The sequence below is a fragment of the Gallinula chloropus genome, assembly GCF_964237585.1.
Source record: "Gallinula chloropus genome assembly, chromosome: 17".
Classification (NCBI taxonomy): Eukaryota; Metazoa; Chordata; class Aves; order Gruiformes; family Rallidae; genus Gallinula; species Gallinula chloropus.
The window spans coordinates 2,575,718-2,598,941 of NC_140102.1; the positions used below are offsets into that span (position 1 = coordinate 2,575,718).

The window sequence follows — 23,224 nt, forward strand, 5'->3', positions numbered from 1 at the left end:
AAATACATGAAAGAGACAAGGACTTGACTTGGCCTTCTGCTTGTTACATTTGTAAATGAAGAAGCTAAATTTAGCATTTAATTGCAGCAATTACGGTTACTTCAATTATAATTTGAGTTTAAACAGCTTTTCCCTGGCGAAAGTAGTTACTTTCTAATACTTCTAAATGAGTCTTACCCTGTGTGCTATCTAGATGAAAGGGAAAGTTCTTGTGGGTGAAAGACTGGCACAAGCCTTCCTTTAATCTGAGCTGTGGATGCAGCTGAGTGACAGTGCTCATCTCCTAATCCTTACGACTTCCTAGTCCAACTGGCAGTAGTTAATTGCCCAGAGACTTCTCTCTTATGAAAGACTAATCATGTTTAGAGTTATCTCATTTTTGGTTTTGTTTCATCACTGCGATATTTTTATATATTATATATTTTATATATATTTTTATTTCTTTGCTCATCTGCTTGGAAACAGAAGAAGAGTGTTCATTTCACACCTTAATAAGGCAATGTAGCCTTCACGTAAGTGAGCAACTGAAGATACCGATAGAGATTTCAATTAAAGCTACCTGGCTATCTAATGCAAGTCTTGAAACTTAATTGTGGGGAAAAAAAAGAAAAGAAATATGTCTCCAAAAGCCTTGGCCACAGAAGAATAGGCTATATGCTTTTACTGTATCTAGTCAATTTAGTTTCTTTAGGAGAGAACTCCTTTAAAAAGGAATCCTTAGAAATAAGTCCATTAGACCTGGCTTTACGAAGGTCAATGTTTGGAGCATATTTCTTCATGAGCTAAATGTTTATGTTTACATAGAAAGGAGAGTTTGTCTACTACCCTACAAACACAAGCTGCATATTGCATTGTTAGCCAAGCTGGGATGTAAAAATTCCAAGCTCCTCTATCAAGAGAAAAGCACAACACCCCCAACCCTTAAAGAACATACAGACAGAATGTCAGCCGTTACGGATGGTAGTTTACAAGGGTATAGTTGGTTTTGAAACTCATTGTGCTCAAACAGAGCTACTTAAATTGCCTGCCTTAAAATGTGTTTTCCACAATCGATTATACCCCAGTTTGCCTAAGACCAACTATCCAACACTTCTCAAAAAAAGCCCTGCATATGGTACAATTTACTCAGATCTTCCTAGAAAGTGTGTATTTGAAATACTCACAAACTGTTTGGTTTACCAATGCAATAAAAGTCTCACTATGAAACATGCAGCTCACTGAATGAATGCATTAGACTAAATATCTGGTATCTTCAGGTGTACGTTGGGGTGCTTTACCAAGTTGTTTTGTTTTTTTTTTCATTAGAATTAGACCTTGATTTAAAATCAAAGTAGGCTTGAAGCCCCTTTGCTTAACTCACTGTTGCACAGCAAGCCAGTAAATTGCTGATGTTTTTTAACTTGAACTACAAGCTAACAGGGGACCCTAAGGCATGGATTCTACTATTGAAAATATCATCTTAATTGATAGTACCACATTTTGTCAGCCGGGCACTGTAGTTAGGATAGGCTGAGTATAAGTAGTGTTAGCATTTTCATTCAACTGCTTTTGCTGATTGAGAAAAAAAAAAAATATAGCTGTTTAAAATATTTAGGAATGCTGTCATCTAATTATCGTACGAGTATTCACCTTCATTCAGCAACCTCATAGCTGCAGCATACACATCAAGCAGTCAGGGTCTTTAAGCATTCTTTGATTGCAATTAAGGTTCATTTTAGCTTTTTTCTTTCTTTTGGTTTTTGGTTTTTTTTTTTTTTTAAGCCAGTGTGCCATCTTCTCAAATATGTAAAGTCTGCTAGCCAATTTTAAAGAAAAGGCAATTAAAGGATGTTTTTTTAAAAATCATGCAGCATTTTAAGTCATTTCCGTATAATCCGTAGCACTTAACACACCTATTTTTCTTAAAGCTATAGCTCAAAGTATCCCTCTTCATTTTTGTCCTACCAGAGTACTGAAATGCAAAACCAAAACCAATTTTGTGGCTTTTGTGGCCAGAATTATGGCCAAAAAAAAAAAAAGCATATACACTTCTTTCTTTTAAAAAGTATAACCAAAACAGGGCTCTGTTGGAGGGGTTGCTATTGTCTGTACTTTTTCCTCAAAGTTTATGTACTTTCCATAAGCCCATAGGGTACTTTAAGCCAGTAAGAAGAAAGGAACCAGCCCTTTTGTTTAAGTGGGTAATGGGACAAGTGATTTTACCAACTTTCTTGATGATAACAGCTTTGAAGCTTTCAAACATTCAATAAATTATAACAATGTACCTAATAGGTTCCTCCTGAGAATACAGGTACATCACGGAGAGCACCATCCCCCACAGTTCATCTCCATTCCGGGTCACCTCCGTCACCTATGGGTTCTGGTAGTCCCGGGAGAGGCAGGGATATGTCCTCGAAAAAGAAAAAGGGGCTGCTTTCCAAAGGCAAGAAACTGCTGAAAAAGCTGGGTGCAGTGAAATGAGTCATGTACTCCTGGACAACTTGTAAAGCTTCCAGTCTGTGTAATTTTATTTTTTCTTTTTAAACGTCAAAACTAGGGCTTTCATGACTATGCAGTACAACTTTACCAAACTTTTGCGTTTTTAACTCTGACATCAATAGAATCATGTGAATTCCTTAACCAAAACAGCAAGAAAAAAGGAACTGGATGTGTTGTTGCAAATTTTTATTTAAAAAAATAATAATAATAAAAAAGAGTAAAATTTGTGGGATTATGAGACGAAGAACATGGTTTTATTTGAAGTCAACTCAACACCTGCAACTCCATTGGATAAATCTCAGCCTTTAGTCTCCTTTAGCCATGAGCGTGGGGAAGAAAACTCTATTGAGTGCTGGCTCAGAGATCACCCCACCGTATATCATACACAAAAATGGTCTTGAAACTCCTAGTTTAATCAGCCTTGATGTTTTGCCTTATTAATGCACAATGATTTGTACTGTCTAATAAATATACAGCGTATACTTTGTATGTACTGTGTATTCAGCTGTCTCCACCTTCCCTAAGACATGGTAATTGAAGATCAAGTACTATGTTACTGACTCCATTCAATGTCAGATGTAACTCCTGGGAGTTTGAAAGTGCTGTGCAAAATACTTTCTTTTTGATTTTTGCCTTTTTTTTCTTCTTTTTTTTTTCCTTTCCAAACCAACATCCTTGTATTGGTTTCTTTTGTCAACTTTTTCACTAAACTGAAATCAGATACAGTGTAAGTTATTCAGAGACTCACCAGGTTTCAACCATGCAGCCTCCAACTTTTGAAAGTCCTGGTTCCCTGTTCTGAATTACCAGGAAAAAAAAAAACCCACCAAAGCAAAAACCCAAACAGTTCCACAAGAAAATACCTTTTCTCCCCAACTTTTTTTTTTCTCTCCTGTGGAGGTACAGTCCTAAACTAAAAAGCATTTTCATATTGCTGATGTCAGATTCAAGATCAAGTGCATGTCTAAAATAAAGAGTGAAAAACCGTGTTACATACCAAGGCTGTAGCCAGTAAAAAGGCTGCAAGAGGTGATAATCAAATACTAATTGCAATATTGGCATCTCCAGAAAAACAATCTTACACATTGATGGCAGTCATTGGCTGTTACTATTTTGTAATTCTTGTCCATTTGTAAATTGTTTTTACTGTTTATACATACTTTTCAGACTGCCTTTCTTTTTGTAACTTATGGAAGGTTTATAAATGAATGATCAAAGCTTCCCCATTGTGTCTTCAGATAATAATGTAAATTACTGTAAGATACCGTGTGCTAGATTATAACATTTAATTAAAGAAAATAACTGGCCTAAATTTGTGGTAAAGTACTGTGTGGGTGTGTGCATGTGTACAACTGTTGTGTATTATATTTTATATAAATAAATAATTTGATATTTTGTAGAGTGCAGTTTGTTTCATCAATCTACTGGAGCAGCTGGTTGACAGTGGCATTAGCTGTCCCTCCCCAGTTAACGGGCTGGATCCTAGCAGCCAGCTCCATGCCTAGGGAGCAATTAGGATCGGTGCAGCCCTGGTGCAAGCTGTAGCTTCCAGTGACCATTCCCTACCTGGCTGGCTGAGGAAGCAGCACTGGCATTGACCTCAAATGAGAGCAGAGTTTATACCTCTGACTGGTATATAAATAAGTGATGCATAACTAACAAAACACTAAGCAGTGAAGAGGAAAAGCTACTACTTTACTACACCATAAAGACAGAAGCCTTTGGCAAACCCCCTATATCTCTCTCCACGACAAGTGATACGTGGAAGAAATCAGTGCAAGCAAATTAAAAACTCACCTGAACACAAGGTAAAAACCACTCTGCTGTCAGAGCTGCTGCTGGCTGACATTTACTGTTGAAGAACAGCTCATCTAAATGCAAGACTCCAGGAGCTCTCCAGAGGTAAACAATGGTTAGAAAGTTACTCTAGCACATCACATAGTATGGCCAAAGCCTGGTCTTGACATGTGGATGCAAATATATCTAACAGGCTCAAACAAGCAAGGGTTACAGCAACAATTTTATTTAAATCTCACAAAGGAAAGGAACACGGTTCACAACAGTTTAGTTTAAAAAAACAAACCTAAAAACAACCCAAATTCTTCCATGTGCACTAGTTTGACTCTGTTCCTGGCACCTCAAAACTCTGAACTCAAACTCCATCAACACAACTACTATTCACTTTACAAATCAAGATACTCCTGCTGAACAGTTACCAGCAAAAATCTAAGAATGCAAACTGAGGCCTAAGCACCCCCCCCGTGCTTGGCACCACATAAACACAGAAACCACAAAAAACATCACCATGTTTACAGGTTAATGCAGAGATATTCTTTGATAGAAATTACTCTTCTCATTTAACACGCAACATGCAGTTGAACAATGTCAACCAAGAGATTTAGTTCATTTCAGTTAATGAATCTGCAGTTGTCCAAAACAACAGTGTGCTCAGGCTGTGAAACAAACACCAAGTTACAAGACCAGGGTACTCCACAGTAAGGCACAGAGCTGCCATCTGAGCACTCAAGCTTAGACAAAGCTGTCACTTTTTGTAGAGAGAACACTGGAGCTGTAGGTGATGATGTTCCCCATAGCTGCAGTAAGATACAGAAATAACTGCCTCTGACACACACAACTTTGGCACACAGAACTTCCTGCTCAGCTATGGCAGTTTAAGTTCTGTATCACCTTCCTCTACTCCTAGGGAGCCACAAGTGAGCACAAGAAAATCTCTACTCAGCCTGCAAACCACTTTCAAGGGCAAGTATTAAAACCCCTTCCATAGGTTTTGCAGCACACTGCAGTCTTAACACAAAAGCCCTGATAGCCACAAGTCTTTAAGCTATGAAACACTTCAGGAGACAAAGTTTCAACCTCGTTTTAACACCCAAACAACAAGGAAACAGCAGATTTCTTTTGAAAATTAGAAGTGTAATGTGCTTGCTGGAGAGGTTTGCATTTTGGTCTATATAACTACCTACCTTGTATCCTAAAAATAACTCTGTGTGAGACTTCCCATAAACATAAATAAAATCTGATAATCTTTTGTGAATTATCACAGAAAAACTGCAGTAAATAAGCATTAAAAATAAATAACAGAAAAATGCATAGTTTGTAGAGCAGGCAAGACACACATTTAAAATGCAGATCTGCTATCTCAACCCATTTCCTACAATGAAAATGAAGTTCCACATACTCATCCCATGCATATGCCTCAAGAAAACCTAAAAGCCTCAATAAAAAATCCACACAAAACTCCAGCCAATTCTACAATCCCCAGAAAGGAACTAAACTATTTTTTTTAGCTGGTAACTTAACTCAAAGATAGTAAAGTTTATCAGAAAGCAACAGGTTTGGTTCTCTGTGAATACTCTGACCAACAAGGAAGGCCAGTTTATGAGCATACTGGCAAGGAGCAGGTACTCTGACAACCCCCTGCAGAAGGAAAAATAAAATAAAATAAATAATTATTTTCAAGTCATTTAGGTAAGCATGCATTCACTGTAATGGACTGTCCCAGAATTCAAAAGTTTGAACACATGTAACATACATATTCCCTGCAGTTGATGCAGGTCCCTTCCAACTAACACATTCTATGATTCTATGAACACACTAAAAAAAACATGCCTGAGAGAAGAATAGATGCAAAAAACCTGCCAACTCCCTTCATCTCCTTGTTCCAAAAATGCCTCTTGCACATGTTTACATGTGATGCTGGATCTCACGGCATCAGGATGGGGCATTGTAACTCATGTGGAATATTTATGATTGCTAAACTGGCCCATCTACAGCACACCTCCACCATGAGCTGACTCTGCTGATCTTGGGATGCAACAGCAGAAGCCTCAAGGCAAGTGGAGCAACCTGGCTCCGTCTCCACATAAAGAAGTTAAGTATTTCTGCAGGGAAGAACCGCTCATTTCAGTTTTGCTTTTGTTACAAATTTGAGAATTTGGGAGCAATACTCAGCAAGTGTTTTCTACAGAGAATAAAAATACATCAATATTCAGACTTCAGAGATCACGTAATTATCAAATGTCTAGTTCTCTCTCTAGGTCAAGAGAAATACTCACACGCTTTTTGGACCCACACAGATGTTTTAAAGATCATAGAATCATAGGGGTTGGAAGGGACCTCGAGAGATCATCGAGTCCAGCCACCCTGCCAAAGCAGGTTCCCTAGCTCATACTGCATAGATAGGCGTCCAGATGGGTCTGGAATGCCTCCAGAGATGGAGACTCCACTGCCTCCCTGGGCAACCTATTCTATTCCAGTGCTCTTATTCTACCTTCTTGTGGGTTGTTACTGCATAAAGATACACAATCTTCAAAGAACAATATTATCATTTCCCAGAGGAAACACTCACCGGCCAGTTATAGTACATGTGGCACAGTTTGTAGGTTAAACGCTGCACATGGTCTGGTTTCAGTTTGCTGGTGTCATAAATGACGTTATAGTGCGTGGGTGTGACGCAGCCGTTCCGCACGGCCTGGCTGACAATGAAGAAATCATACCTGTAACACAAGAAACAAACACCACAGGTTTGATACAGAAAGGGCTCCTTTTCTTCAAAAAATGCAAATCCCCACAAATTTGTTGTACTTATTTTTTCTGGTCACTTTATGCATATTGGGTAAATGGCAAAAGTATGCCTAGGCTTTGGCCACAAAACAGTTTCCCCTATTTCTGAAAGGCCAGGAGATCTGGAAAAATGTAAATAATCTAATTATATGGAACAGGGCTTAAGACCATGAAGATGTTAACCATTCATCATATACAGTTTTCTGCTGATAACCACCCTGCATGTGTACTTGGCTTTTGCTCATTACTTACTCTAGCACCACATTTGGCATATGTCACCCTTCACAGCACTTGGCACACCTGCAGCCAGCTGGTACCATACAAAAACTGAAAGGCAGAACTACATATCCTAACTGTGCACTGCCACAGGAGACCACCCAAGTCCCTACATGCCCTCACATCCCCTGACCAAGTCAAACGTTTCACAGAATACTAACAAGCTTTGCATTTCTCACATACCCGGCACGAGTTTCACAGAGTGTGTAAAAACATGTAATACTAAGAGCAAGTGAGATCAGTAAAATCTGTGCCAGTGTATTACCTACAGTTATTGTATAACTCTGAAGCTTCCAGTGACGTCCAAGAATAGTGCCAACACTTGCTCATAAAATGCACCCTTCAGAAAGTAGTAAAATTTACATGCAATGTCAAAACCCTAGACAGACAGAATTTCTTTCCGGTTAAGGACAGCTGGGCAATCATATCAGGTCACTCTTGCAGTACTAAACATTAAAAAAACCCAAAACACATAAAAAAACCTCCCCAAAACCCACTAGAAAGTGAAACACACACACTTAAAGTATATAAAACACTGATGACTACAAATACTACATACTGGAAGCTACTAAATAATTGCTTAATGAATCAATAAAATCTAAGCTTCTCCATTTCTTTCATCTCCATATTCACTATGATTTCTTTTCAAAAGGACAGAACTGTCAAAGGCATTCTTGATCCCACAGTCTGTTTAGTACCAGATACATTTCCTTTATTATCACACTGACAGTGAAGAGAAGTGTTACTTCTACACTGACTTACCACTCTGGTCTGGTAACCTCCACATCAACAACAGTACCAGGGGGTGGGTTTTTAAGTCCTCTACCACTCTGAGCAAAGAATCTGGTGTTCACTCGTTTCTTCACAACTATCACAGTAAGTCGTGGACTAAAAAGCAATGAGAATATTCTTTTTTAAAAACCCATACAAAACTAAGAGATACAAACAAAACAAAAACCAAAACCTGACACCCCCCCCCCCCAACCTACCACTATGCTGAACAACTGCACTGTGCATATTTCACAAGCCGATTCTCTACAGCTTCAAATTAAAAGCAATTTTGGGATTACCCAGGGCATTACTTTCAAATGTGTCTTCTCTAAACTCATCATTTTGATTTAAAAGGACATTGTTCATAACTTCAGATTATAAATTTCATGTGCAACTTCGATAATTCTCAACAATCCAGTGTCTATATCTTGATAAGGAGAAAGAAAACAAACCCGAAAAACCATCTTCTAATTACAGATCTGGTTTCTAATATCTCTCTACCTCATCTTTTCACATAGAAAACAGTTCTGACAGTAGTTTTGATAAAGAGCAAGCCATTAACAGAAGCTGAACAGTAGCAAGCACTTCAATTCCTACTTGCTCTAACATGTCTTGTGCTGCATTTGCCTGCAGCATTAGGAAATACTTTCATTTTTCAGAGCAGATTAAGAAAACAATTCACTGGATTTAGTAAGTTTGCAGAGTGTATATGCACGTGTCTACTGACCACGCATGTGGTGCATGTACTAAAAATGCTCACTATTACAAACTCAGTATCTCGAATCACATAAGCAACCTTCAGAAATGCAGTTACCTGAGACCAAATAAAAGTAATGAGGGAAAGACACCACAATCTTCATCTATATCCATTTTTATATCCCAGTGTCTATTTCTCTTTCAGTATAAAAAAGAAGGGTGCTGGTGGAAGCAGACTTACTTGTAGTCTTTACCAACACTTTTCAAGCAATCCAGAATTTGAGGCACTTCGTAATTAACCAAAGTATTTAGTTGTCCATCTCCTACACCATCACGATACACAACAATACGAGAGGGCAAATACTTATTCCACTTGAACCAGTCTCTTAGAGCAGCTTAAAAACAATTAAAGAGTAAAAACTGTTAGCTATAATAAATCATTGCAAAACAAAAATGGATTTTTTTATTACTGGGAAAGCAGCAGTAAGTTTTGAAACTCAAAGTCCTCAATCTTTTACTAACCTGAAACAGGTACACATGATGATACACAAATGTTACCTGCCAGGAGTTATTGTTTACCTGTGTACCGACACGAAAAGAACAAACCTAAGGAGATTATCTGCTCTGCTGGCCTCTCTCACAGCAAGGAGCTGTCATCTTTTAAATCTCCTCTCCTTTAAAGCATTCTTTGAAGTGCATTGGTAAGTAGCACTTACTTTTTGTTAAGAAATATGGGAATCAACGAAAGAATGTACAGAAAACACTATTAGCTTTCAACATTATTTACAACTCTGTTTTTAATCTGCCTTTATCTCAGTGCAAATGGATAAATGTTTCCCCACATGGCAACTGAGGAGGTGTTTTAAGGGAGCTATACTGCCATTCCTTAGATACAACTTGACAAGAGCAGAAAGGTTTCCCTTACTTTGCAAGCAGACTTTGAGCCCATCCACAAGTTCCTGCCCACGACTTTGAACAACACAGCGGGAGAACCACCTGTGAAGAGCAAAATAAAAGATGACCTTCAAAGCATTTCCCAGGGTTACTTCCATGAAGTTATTTTTAAAATGGCTATGACTGCTTAATCTTTATAGGTATTGTGGGTCAATCCAGTCAAGCAAATGTTAGTGTACTGCAAGATTATTTCCCTGTGGCAGACAAGTGCCACGTGCAAGTCCTCTCAAACAAGTCAAAAGGGAGAAGAGCCTGTCACCCTGCTGACCGCTATTTGTCCCAGCCCTTGCCCCACCATCCGACCCCTCTGCCATGGGCTGTGGCAAGAGGACATCCCCTCAAGAGATGCACTGGAAAAAATGATTCAGAATTATTAACAAAGTACAGTAAGTCAAATTTGGACACTTTAATGATGGCTCACAATGTTCAAGATACTTTTCAGTTAAGGGAAAGATAAAGATTCTCTTTTTTTTTTTTTTTTTTAAATTCTTTGGCATTCATATCTTACCGTGTCATTGTCTGATTCAGGCTAGCAACAAATCCTGCAATTGACTGCTTTCCAGATACAGTGTCATGGTAACAATCAATTCCCACAATCATTACCTGTTTCAGCTTAAAAGGAATCAATACAGAACATGTGTTAGTACACAAAGACAGGCCAAAGCATCCATCATCTCCATTCCACAGTGTAACAAGATCATGACATAAGCTGCTGTATGGTTTCAGGACACTACATAAACCATGAATTCTTAAAGTAAACATCTCCTTATGTCACCTTTAACTTCATGCCTCTTCTCAAAGACACAAAAGAAACAACACAAAGAATACCCGATTTTCTTTTTTGGGGGAAAAAGGTTTTGTTTTTTAAATAAAGCTCAATACACTAAACAGCATTTTAAAAATAATTTTAAAAAATATATTTACCGGGATCTCAACACTCCAAAGTTCTCCACCCATCTTACAGTTCATTTGTAAGGCAATTTTTGTTGCTATGGCCATAACAGCCTGAGGCTTGCTTAAAGTGCGAGCAAGCACACACTGACTTGGGATGGGACAATCTGTACATAAAAATTTCTTGATGGCATCATATTTATCCTTGCGGGAGCTAGACAAAATACAAACTGCCTTTAAAGAAAGAAAAAAAAGGCATTTAAGAAGCTGCATTCTCAGAGTTACATAACAGTTGTAGTTCTTTAGGAAAAGTTGCTTATGCTCAAGAGAAATTTTCAAGCGTTCACAGCAAAAGGAAGTACAAAGGCTCTTTCCCATAAGGATACACGTAGGCTGAGGTTTGAACAGGAGCATGAGCCAAGAGTTCTATTTCTGTGAATGAATCCCACTAGTCTTAAAATACTAATTAGAGATTTACTCAATTTGAATATGGATTCAAATACATACTATGTTTGTGTCAGGGGTAATGGTTTGCTGTAAAACCTTTAAATAAGCTTCTGATCTATCATCTACTTCAATCCTGAAAAGAAAAAAAAAAAATGTTTGCAAGGAACATAAAAAGCTAACAGCTACTGAAATGTCAGCAAAACCATTAATGCTCATTATACATCAGTATAATGCTCATTAAACATCCGTACTGTACAAAGTGTTCCATTCATGGCCATTAATAGATGTACTATATTCACACGTGATGAAGAGGAATCATCCCCAATTTAGGCTTCCAAGAGCAATAGGATTTAAAGTTAAAAGCAAGCACAAGCACCCAAAGGAAGATATTTGGAATGAAAAAATGCAGAATATGTCTAAAGTCAGTAAGGAAACATATATTCCTTCTTCTACTATATATAACTCCACTTTAGAAGGTGTTCCTCAATGACTATATATCTAGTATTTGGCATTGGCACTGGGAGTTAAAGCTCTCACAAATAAAAACGTGAGTAAGAAAAAGAATCACTAGAGAAAACTGAACAATTTTCACCCTGCAAGAAACTTTATTAACAACCTCGCAGAAATCAGTAGTGTGACATATTTAACAGCCCAAGCACGCTACAAATATGCTCTAGCAAGTATCATTTTATCTTTCCATTAGCTGTCTAAGGATACTTACATGGTTGCCTTGTTCATTCTGATCCCCATAGATGGCGTGACTTTAAACAGATTTTGAAGTAATATATTAGCAACGTCATAGTTGCGCCGTGTGTATATTAATAACCAGTTGTCCAGAGGCTTTGCACATATTAAGGGAGCTCCCCTAGTTTCCTTTGACCAATCAGCAAACTCAGGATTGTAATCAAACTGTAAACAAGTGGGGAAGAAAATCAGTACCCTACTGAAACAGCGGGACAACTACTTCCTGATACACTTCAAGAACAGGCTGTAAAACAGTCTGCCTAGAACAGCTGACTTGATCTTTTCTCTGTCCTTTTACTGCTATTGTCACCATTTTAAAATACACTTCACCTAACCCTTTCAAGAAATCCTATAGTCTTCAAATTTTCCATTTATAATTATGCAGACACTATTTTTAGCCCAGGTAAGTTACTATTTGCTGCAGTTTCTGTGCTACAAAGAACTTGCTATTTATATATTTACTTATTTTTCTCCCACTTCTCTTTTAATAGGGTAACTGCTTGAGGAAAAGGAAGTATAAAGAAGGTATCAGATATTTTAATTAACAAGAATAAAAGTAGTTTTACCAAATACACAGATATACAGATCAAGACACTGTAAAATGCCCTTTTCCATCTAGCATCCATTCAAAACAAGAGTCTTCTACTACAAAGAAAACATATGTTTTATGGCAATATACAACTTAATTGAAACCTAAGATATTCAAACTGAAGTCACTCTACCTCTGAGTGCAGATGCTGTAGGTGTTCTACCTATTGAACTGAAACAATTCGTGTATTTTAATTTTAAAACCTTGATATTTTAATAAATGGAAACTAGTTAGAAACCTCTGTAGTCTCCTAGCTTATGTATCTGAAAATACTTAGTTTACTCAGAGGGATTGTTTTGCAGTGAAGATGCTACTGCAGTGCAAGCCAGAAAAATCTTCAAGGGTCTCTAAACAGAGCTTCACAATTTAAGAGCATCCTGTTCGGACAAAAACTTGTCTATAATGTTTCCACTTATAATCCTTTATTTGTAAGCCAACAAGTTGCATTTCTTTCCTTAAGAACTTGCTTCTTTAATAAGAGATGCAGAAGATTTTAGAAGTCGTTTTATTTACCATGTTTCCTGACTGAAAGATCTTTTCCCCTTGAACAACTCTTCCCGTGAAGGACAACAAATTAGAATCAAAGCTTAAGCCCCAGTCTCGGAGTTCCTTCTGAACATTGTCATCTCTGTTTAAAGACAAGATTTTAAATCAAAACATTAAAAAATTTGGTCTTGCTGAGACTTTTCTTTATAACCATTTAAGATTTCCGAGGTTTTGTTGCAAGGAAGTTTATCATGGAGATTTCTCATGACAAAGAAGTAAGAAATACGACAATGACATACCTTTGGATGTAGTTAATAAGCTTCCCAATTTCACGTTGCCTTTGCTCAGGTGGCACTCGTGTATGAATAGCCAAGTCTTTCATCATATTAAAATCACTACGCATCTTGTCAGTTAGTCCTGTTAACAACAAAATCTTTTTCTGAGTAAAAGTCACACTAAGGAGTAAGAAAAATGAACTTGCAAGACACGCAGATTAACTGTGCATGTACTGCACACACAGAGTTGTGTCAGGAGCAATCATGGTTCATACATGGTTCTCATACAGTCTCATTTCTGGAATTTTGCAGTTAAGATGAAACCACACAAGACATGCAGCTCTATTTACATTTCCACAGTAAAATAAAAGTAATAGTGCCAAGATAGATGGGTACTGCTAGAGCAAAGTAAGTATCTCAGAGGAAGACACTTATGTATCTTACAAAATGACCAATTCATAGTACATTTCTCTTTTTCAGTGTAAGTTCTACCACCAAAAAACACTACAAGTCACCAGTGGGCCAATGTTGAACACTGTACATAAAGACTATGCAACATCAAAACCCCCCCAAACCTTTCAACCTCATTTAAGTATCTAAGCTTTTCGCTACAAAACTTGTTTCTAAGTTCACATTTATACAAAGAAAGCATTTCTAATTGATTTGGCAAGAGGCTGCTGTCAAACTAATATTTCAGTAGGCATGATGCTTTGATATGAAAAAATGCTACAGTACCTGTTAGGAAGCACAGCTCTGGAATTAGAACTACAGGTCCTTGTATGTTTCCACTCCTCCTCCTAGACTGACTGACCAAGACAGGCTGGTTCGTGTCAGTAATTTCTTGATTGTATTGCTGCATTAGGAATATATATTTTATGTTATTTTATTCATTACAAACTCTCAGTTTTCTTAATAAAGCTGACTTTAGAAAGTAGTATTTTTCCTCAAACAAGCAAAAACTAGAACAAACCCACCAGCAACTTCAAATAGCACATCTAAGTTAAGGGAACCTGGTTTTCCCTGTTCTGTGCCACCAAGGATCCTTGCCTAAGTCACAGCAGTGGGTCAAATCTTCCCTACTTTTCCTTTTTGTCCATTATGTTCTGACAAGTGTCCTTCCTGGCCAGCTTCGATTGCACTTGGACTCTGCCTTTCCTAACCTCATTCCTGTCTGTCAGGAAAACGTCTCCCAGATTAGCTGTCCGTGCTTCTACCTGCTTCTGTACACTACCTTTTGGAGTTTTCCCAGGAGCAGTTCATCCATGCAGGCCTCCTGACATTTTTGCCTGACTCACGCGGATGGACTCCTGACAAACAATACTGTGCAGGTTACCTACTGCTCTCAGACTACCTATTACCCATTAAAAATGAAATTTTCTTAAGAAAATTCTGAGTTCCAAATTCATCACAAACCAGCCTCTAACAATGCTCTAAGCTTTCAGGTAAAGTGTAACACACATGCTGACAGTGAAGTTTCCATACCCTTCTGTAGTAGTCCAGGTAGGTAATCTCAGAACCATCTGATTTTCTAAAGGTACACTGTGGATTAGAATCCCAGTCAATGTCATCAACTCTGTATGTTCTGTTATTGTACCTAAAAGAAGAATTATATCATTTTTTAAAAAATCTCAACTCAAACAGAAAAGAAATAGAACTGTGGGATGAAAAAGTTAATAGAAATACTCAGGGAGCTTGAAAGTTTTGTTTCTATCAGCAGCAGTAACATCCTGTTTTCAATTGTAGCAGGCTATGAAGTCCAATGAAAGCTAAACTGTAATAAAATCAAACTAATACACAGCTAATCCAGTATGTACTTCCTGCTTTTGCTAATAAGTTCACCTCAATTAGCTTGCTGGCTTTACAATGATATCGTTTCCATACTTTTTGATGCTTCATTATATACTTCAGGACATTCAACATTCAAAAAAATGAAGAGAACTCTAAGACAAGAGTGCAAAGAGACTTACTTTGTAAGAACAATTAAACCTATCAGCTCTTTAGCACAGGTATCTCTAAATCTTTGCTCTTCAACCTGGTAGTACAGACTGTACATAAAATCCAACACTGTTTCACTGCGAAGAACCTTATGGCTCACATCTGTACACAGCATAATGCTTTCCTCATACTGGAGGATAGAGCTTGTGAAGCCCGGCCAAATCATCATCCTGTCAAAAGAGAACATACAGAATCTTAACGTGCTTTAAAGCATGTCTATTATCACCCCTCGAGTTATTTCTGTCCACTTTCCCAGACACTGGAACGCAGTCAAGACACAAAGAAACCATTATCCAAATACAAACAAGCTCCTGAGATTTAGCAAAGCAAAAAATATTTTACATGCAAGTATCATTGCTCAACGTCATATTTAAAACAGAAAACATTAACGAAGTAGCATTGTAACCATAGTGAAAGAAAGGATGCCCCAAAACCCAAGAAATCCATCTCATGCTGTCAGTCTCAGGTATGTTAGACACAAAGTGCTTGGGTATTCAAGACACTTTGAAGAGAAAAAAGACCAACAGTCCATCTAGTACAATACTGTCCAGTTTCTTCCATCAACCAGGCTATGTAGGCTAATGGCAAGGAGTACACTGCAGCCACACAATGAGGCCCCAAAGAAACTCAAGGTTACTAACTCATGCAACAGGCCTGGGGCTAGCCAGAGGCATCAAGTCACACCATAGGGGATCCTGGCAGGGAACAGGGCCAAGACATGACAGTCAGCAATAGAAGAGTTCTAGAACTACCCAACCAGCAGTGTAAGGCCAGACACAAATCTACATGGCAGATTAAACAGCCTTCCAAATGAAGGCTGGACACTCCTGAGCTTTTGAATAAAGAATTCCGAGTAAAATGGAATAGCAGAACACACACTGGTAAAGAATGCTGAGATCTTATACATAGAAAAGCTATGTCAGGAGAACAAGGTCTCATGCTTCCCAGAAATACCAAGTCCATGCTTTTACTCCAAAATAAACCATGAGAGCAGTATCAAAATATCATTACTTGTCTCTGCACCACTCCTAAACCCCAGTATCCTTTTTTGCCAAACCTGTGACTAGGGACGTTGATTGGGTCACTGGGGTTGTAATAATTGCGTCCAATCTGCTGCAAATTCAACATCTTCAACAGCCTGGAAGTTGAAACATGGATGTCATTTACCATCATTATTCAGTTTATCAAACTATGCATGGCCCCATCCGTCTGCACAGATGAATTTTTGTTCATTTGACCAGATGAAGAAATCAAAAACTTGAACTTTTTATAAAGTTCAATTTAGAAAGGTGATGGACACTCATCAGTAACAATTAATGACTTAAATAGGCATACAAATCAGGAATCAGGTGAAGGTAGCAGTCTGAAAAACCTGCCTTTCAGATGAACCAAGCAGACCAGGTACCAAGGCAAGTAGGGAGTCTACAGATTGCCAGTTCAAGGTCCTGCATTACCATTTGCTTTAAGAGGCAAATCCACAGGCACAAAAAGGAGTGCAGAGATAGGACTAACTGCCTACAACAGCACCTCAGTGTGAATCTGCTTGCTAGGGAAAAGGTATAAACTCATTTCACACTAATATGTCCAATAACACGCACATAATGACAATGCTGCCAGATGTCACTGGCCACATATTAACGGTAGCTACAATGGTTTAAAAATTCATATTTATAATATTGGAGCCCATTCTTCAGAAAGGAAAAACTTAAGTCAGGTATTTTTAGAATGACTTCTTATAAAGACAAAATTTGAACAACAAACCTTCTAAAAATGATGTTGTAAAATTGCAGACATGTAGGTGAAGTAGGTGGTAACTCATTAGTCAATGTGATTGTTATCTTCACATCCTCTGCATTTCGAGTCCTACTAAACACTTCAGAAACCTGAGAAAGTGAAGATAGGTCGATAAAATTAAAGGCAAACAAGGATGTATCTGGATTTTGGTCCACTAATATCAAACTGGACTAGTACATTAAGATTCTAATTAGTAATTCAAAACTTATTCAAAACAGGAATTTGATTTCCTATTATATCTGTAAACTACAACGTAAAATGCTCTGTTCATTTGGGTCAAGACCACAAATGGAGAAGGTTGGAGACCATCCCCAAAGCAGCTGAATTCAAAGTAAAGACAGGGAGATCACTTACTAAATACCATCGTGAGGAAAACACCCAACTTGAGGAAATAAACTTAACATATTGCCAATTAATATATATTCAATTACTAAATCAGGTACTGGGAAGCAAAATGACAAATACTAAAACACAGTGAAAACACTCCCTCTATTTTCCATGCTCAACTTCACTCCAGATTCATCTGCCCTGCTCTGTTAACACCACTGTTTACACTCAGCCCTTTCAGTGACGTGGTGGCACAAGGGGCAGAGGAGGCAGTAGGCAGGTGTTACCATCAGTACATAGCATTTTCCTCTCAGAACCTCTTTTCTCCTCACGTTTTATTTCTGCTCTGGCATTTCTTCACCCTTTATAAATGCACAGAGTTTCCATCAACACTGCTGATGGACTCAGCTTTGGTCTGTGGTGAAGCCAGCTGGAAATGGCTGTGTGCAACACAGGGCATACCCTAACGTTTTCCCATAAGGGGTCACACCAGGCTTCCCTCAGCTACCAAAACCTTGCAACACACACCAAATACATCAACGCTTTCAATTATGTCGGATGTATAATATGGAAGTTATGAAGGGATGTAAGCTGAAAGAAAATGAAAGGAAAATTACTGTCTATACTATCCAGTTTTAGGCAGAGGATTACTCTAGCCTGCAGAACCTAAGCATAAGAACCAGATTACTGCCAAATACACAAGAAAATTAGTTTACACTAATATATTCAATCCAACTAAATGTTTCTCATGGGACATCAATTCTCCAACTTCACCCAGAACAGTAAGAAACAAGCTGCATTGCAAAATGCAAGTCAAAATAAAAAAGTAAACAGCATTCTCATCTCACACCTTGTTGCCTAGTTTTTTTGGCAAGAATAACACTGATCCATCAAATGCATGTGTCTTTCCAATTAGCTCTTCATGCTGAAAGAGCAAGGCTGATCGAAGGCGGCGTGCTTCCATATCAGGATTGTAGGTGACATGGTACTGATATAAAGCCCACTGGGGTCGAGATGTCAAACGAAAGTAGTTTGCGGTTAACTTTATCCTAGTACCCGAAGAACCTGAAATGGGAGGGAAAGATCTTCAGAGCCACAAAATGTTACCAGTTTATAGTAATTCAGCAGCTTTTGACAACTGTTAAAAAACTAAGGCATTCAGGCAAGATTAGAGGTCAGTTGTGTTCTGCAACTATTCTAGGTTAGGGAAGAACGGGAAATATTCACAGGCACAGTGTTATCCTAGACACTCACCTGCTTATTACAGCTTTTTATAATTCCCTCAGCTGTCAGGAAAACTCTCCCATCAAATGAGTTAAGCATTTCGATCAGTAGCCTGTCTCATAAAATAGCAGGTACCACAGAGATGAGTTTCCACCAAAACAAACTTTGTTGACAAATTAATCTTTCTTCACGTGAACCATAAATATAGAACAAAAGCTAACAGTAACAAACACTAGAGATAGCCTGATTTTCATTTATATATGATTAAATGACATTTCACAGAATCACAGAATGGGGGTTGGAAGGGACCTCTGGAGATCACCTACAAAGTCCTGCTTGAACAGGTGTACATCAGTAACATACAATGACCATCACTTATGTCTAATAAGTTGCAATTTAAAATACTACACAACTTGTCTGAAGCACTTTGCCATGAGATGTCATCTTACTGTTTCTCTTCAGGTATTCGGAGCAACTTGAAACTTTTCCAGTACACAATGAAGATTTTTTTTTTTTTATTTGGCTCTCAAGGGAATACTAAAACCAGAAACAAAGCAGAACTACTTTTGATTTCAACTTGCTTATCTGTCTACAGTCTAATATGAACATACCAATTTTTGATTCCTGAACGTGTTCTATGGTTTGCCGAGTATTTACTCCAAGGTCATAGAAATCTCTACGCCGTCCCCCTCTATCTGCTAAAGTCAGTTCCTGAAATCCTGCTGAAATCTGTGATCCTGAGGAAATCTGTAATCCTGTTGAAGTTTGAGAAAGAGTAATAATTACAATCGAGCTTTATATACAAATAAAAACTAAATAAATTCCATTTTGAAAGTCAGATGTATATAGAATTAAGATAAATCAGGAAGTGTTATGTTTCAGCTTTTATTAGATAGTAAATTAATTTTAAAATAGCATTCAGGTAACTCATACTAGATTCCCAAGATTTACAGACAGTTAACTAGTAAGAAAATAGAAGAGCTCACTAGCCACATGAAAAAAGATGTATGCCCTCTAAAATGAAAAATCTCTTCTGCGAATACAGGGAGGACAGGTATTTAATTTCATTTCTGCTCCATCTTGCACTGAAACGTTTAAATATGTTGTGATGCAAAGTAAGAAAGTTTAATTTCCTTATTAAGATTCAAGAAACACAATGAAATATCAACAGGAAATTTAATGCTGGGATTCATGCAGTTAAATGTGCCAACTGCTTTCTAATTTATTCTGAAAAGTATTTTGGTAGAGGAGATGGTACAGATGGAGGAGAGCAAACTTAAGTTAGCTTTCAAGATTCCTGCTTCAGTTATACCACACCTCAGAATGCCAACACTCTCATCACAAATTATCTACAGTGAACTTTTCCAAATCTTATTCCTGTCATTTTGAAAAATCAGAAATGCAGTATAAAGAACACCTTGCATTCTCTTCAAACACTTGTTCATGTGGGCAAAGTGCTTCTTCACCCTTTCTGACCTTCTGGCCTTCTCCCATTCTGGCCTCGTGGAACAGTCTGAGGGCCCCTCTGTCGCCCACGGCTACTGAGTTCTTCAGATATTGATGGAGGAACAGACGGCTGCTGGGACTGCTGATGGCCAGGTGGCTGAACCTGCAATAGCTGGGAAAAATTTCTACTGCAACTGAAGAAACAATATACTTTCCAAGAGTAGAGCAAAATAAAGTCACTAACCAAGTACAGAATACTCAAACACACAAGCGCAGAGGTTACATAAACTTAACTTTTTACTCCAAACTAACGGGCATCGGGAAACTACTTTTTTGGTTGTTCCTCTACTCCTTTGCTCTCACATGTCTTGTGATTCCCACATGTGTATTCTGACACTGAACACAAGATCAGTAGCTAAGAGGGCCTCTCTGTTCTTAAACTCTCCACCTTATTCTGACACCTTATAAAGTTCTGTCAAAAGTACACCCTCTAAGAAGCCAGTAAATATCCATATGCACTACTGCAAAGATGAAACGTATGGAACCCTCAGTTATCAGTCCACCACTGTCACAGTAACAACATATTATCATAAGTTTTATGCTTTGTAAAAATAGTTCAGGAAGGATGAGTGCTCTTTTGCCTCTCTCACCTACATTACATCCTTGCTCCTGAAGGAAACAGCTATGCCACCTACATGGATTCTCTAGCCTCACTATCCCAAGATCACCATATTCCTTTTCTATCCATTAAAGGATCAGAGAAGTGCTCCATGTCAAGTCTTAAACTGAAGCAAGAGATTATGCTGTGATAGGGCCAGTCAATGGAGGGTGAGGAGGGGGTTTTCAACAATCATATCCTTCACAGAACCACAAGATAATTCAGGCTGGAAGAAACCTCAGAAGGTCTCTAGCCCAACTCTCCTGCTCAAAGGAAGGTGAATCACGAGGTCTGGTCAGGTTGCTCAGAGATTTATCCCATCTCCAAGGATGCACAACTGCAGTGGGCAACCTATTCCTGGGCTTAACTGTCCTCATTATGGAAACATTTTTCTTTATATCCAAACAAAACAATTCTTGCTTCAACTTTGTGCCCACTGTCTAGTCCTCCCATAATGCACCCTTATGAAGAGCCAAGCTCCCTCTTATTTGTACACTCCTTGGAGGCTGCAGTCTCCACACTGGGAAAGGACTTCCCAGGGACTGACCAACTCATCCTCTTCCTACTTCTGCAGCATGAAAGATTACAGGGTTGTAAGGAAAGGCAGGCACCTGACCACTTTAAATCTCAATAATGCTTTTTGATAAAAAAAAATCAGGAATAATGTATTAAGATATCTCTGTATCAGTCCAGTGTAAAAGTCAAATAGCATGACTCACTTAACAACACATGGCTTCTTGTTCCCATCTTCCCTTATGATCAGTATGGAATACACTCTCACTTAAACTGATACTGAGTGCACACCTAAGCCCCAGTTTTCCAAGCGTCCATATAAACCCTTTTATGCATTCCACAACATGGAAACACTTCTGAACTTTCCTCTTGGAAAGAGATAAAGTCTACATGGTAGAACAATGGTAGCCTGTATCAAAAAAAAAAAAAAAAAGTCTAAAGTTTCTTCCACTCAGGTTGTATCAATATTCATTGTGCATGTAAAGTGCCTAAGCCACCCACAGCAGAACACTGCTAATACCTCTTGGCTGCGGCCAGCAATTCTACTAAAGTCAGAGAGACCAAGTTTGAAGTAATCAAGTCTCTTTAGGTTTACAAATTCTGCTCCAGGTTCAAGAAGTGCATCAATGTTGCTGCCAACACAAGTCACATTTCACTATCTGAGAAACAGAACTACCTTCTATCGTGGTTTAAGCTCACCTGCCACTGGCAGGAAATGGACCAGGAACACTCCTCTGGTCTAATTACATTCTCAAATGAAAATTATGATTAATAACTGAAAAATTTAACGAACTGCTTAAAAAAAATCTCCAGGTATGTGGCAATGGCCGCAAACAAGTATCAGCCACATTCAAGCTACAGTTTGAACATTGCATATAAGCACTAAACCAGCCCATAAAACTAGTTCAAATACAGAGACTAAGTCCCTGATGTTGAAATTCGAAACAACAGAACAGGTCAGAACACCTGGCAGACTCAGGTTCTGCCCAAACAGACATCAACAGCAGAATAATATGTTCTGCTACTCTGCAGCGTATCACGGTAGAGAAAGCACACCATGAAAATTTCTACCTAGTACCACTAGCTCTGTTATGACACCTGTATTGTAACAGCATATTTGTTTGTAAGCACACAAAAACTTCCTTAATAAAGAGGAGTAAATGTAATTATACAATACACAATATATATATATACACACATGTACCATTTAACATAAATACCCAGTATTAAAATAGAAAGTAATTGAGATATGACATTTGAAAGACCTGTTGTGCTAAATAAGAGAAACAACTTACAGATGCAGATCCTGCAGAAGGAATAGCAGCCTCCTGTCCTGGAGGTTTCCCTCTTGCTCTGGCTCTAGCTCTTCCTGTCATCTTCTCTTCTAAGACAAACCACCTTCAGCATTAACATTCTATCTTCTCGTTTGCCACCCTTACCCTGATAAATATCATGAGCAACACTACTGCATCTGCCCTTGTTTAATTTCAACATTCAACAGCGTTCAGTAAAACTTATTTTCCCCTGCAGACCTCTCTGCTCTCAGTTCTCCATGCTAACACAGCTGCAACAGGTAGTGTGATGAAGGCAAGTCTGAACTGACTTCACAGCCCACCACAAATTCTTAAAGCTGTCAACAAAGTCAACTAGAAATGAGTTCGTGGCAGGATAAGCAACCTCAGCCAAGTATAACTCATAGTGCAGTGATGCTTTCTTCAGACTAACTTGTTACATTATTCTGGGATCAGCACACACTTCACCCAAAGGCCACACCAACACCTGCAGCCTGCTAAGCTCCCTGTTGATCCTGACAGTCCCAGAGACCTGCCCATCCTCTCCACCCACAGCACATCCCATCCTGTCCCTTCCCTTTCACATGTGCTCAGGCCTCGCTTCCCCACCAGGCTCCAGCAGACCAAAGCCTGCACTCAGAGACACGGCCTGCCCCGCCAGGCCCTCGGTGCTACCTCAGTCTGCCTCACAGTTCGAAGGAACTCTGCTCTCACCTCGAAGATACACGCTAGGCCACTGTCTTCACGACGCCACACGATTTTTCCCCCGCTATACCCAGCAACCACA

General features: G+C 38.6%; 2 protein-coding genes across 7 annotated transcripts in view; one reads left to right on the forward strand and one right to left on the reverse strand.

Moving 5' to 3' along the window:
- Nucleotides 1-3,868, forward strand: part of RIMBP2 (RIMS binding protein 2) — a gene marked incomplete at both ends in the record, with an annotated part of 52,085 nt that extends 48,217 nt beyond the window's left edge. For 3 of the 6 annotated variants that reach the window (XM_084272159.1, XM_084272160.1, XM_084272161.1), the window contains one exon: nt 2,272-3,868. In XM_084272159.1, the coding sequence (XP_084128285.1) occupies nt 2,272-2,460 (189 nt within the window). Of the gene's footprint in view, nt 1-465; nt 493-2,271 lie in introns of those variants that run through there. The other 3 variants (XM_084272164.1, XM_084272163.1, XM_084272162.1) reach the window with 1 other exon arrangement.
- A 1,928-nt stretch (nt 3,869-5,796) lies between these two features.
- Nucleotides 5,797-22,521, reverse strand: PIWIL1 (piwi like RNA-mediated gene silencing 1; the record flags this gene model as incomplete). Its single annotated transcript, XM_084272044.1, has 20 exons — nt 5,797-5,913; nt 6,845-6,992; nt 8,098-8,223; nt 9,044-9,197; nt 9,728-9,798; nt 10,265-10,368; nt 10,681-10,877; nt 11,151-11,227; nt 11,816-12,003; nt 12,941-13,055; nt 13,213-13,330; nt 13,924-14,041; nt 14,671-14,782; nt 15,156-15,353; nt 16,241-16,321; nt 16,945-17,066; nt 18,155-18,369; nt 19,140-19,283; nt 20,005-20,137; nt 22,441-22,521. The coding sequence occupies 20 exons, from the start codon at nt 22,519-22,521 to the stop codon at nt 5,797-5,799; spliced, it is 2,619 nt and encodes an 872-aa protein (XP_084128170.1).
- Nucleotides 22,522-23,224: the final 703 nt, after the last annotated feature.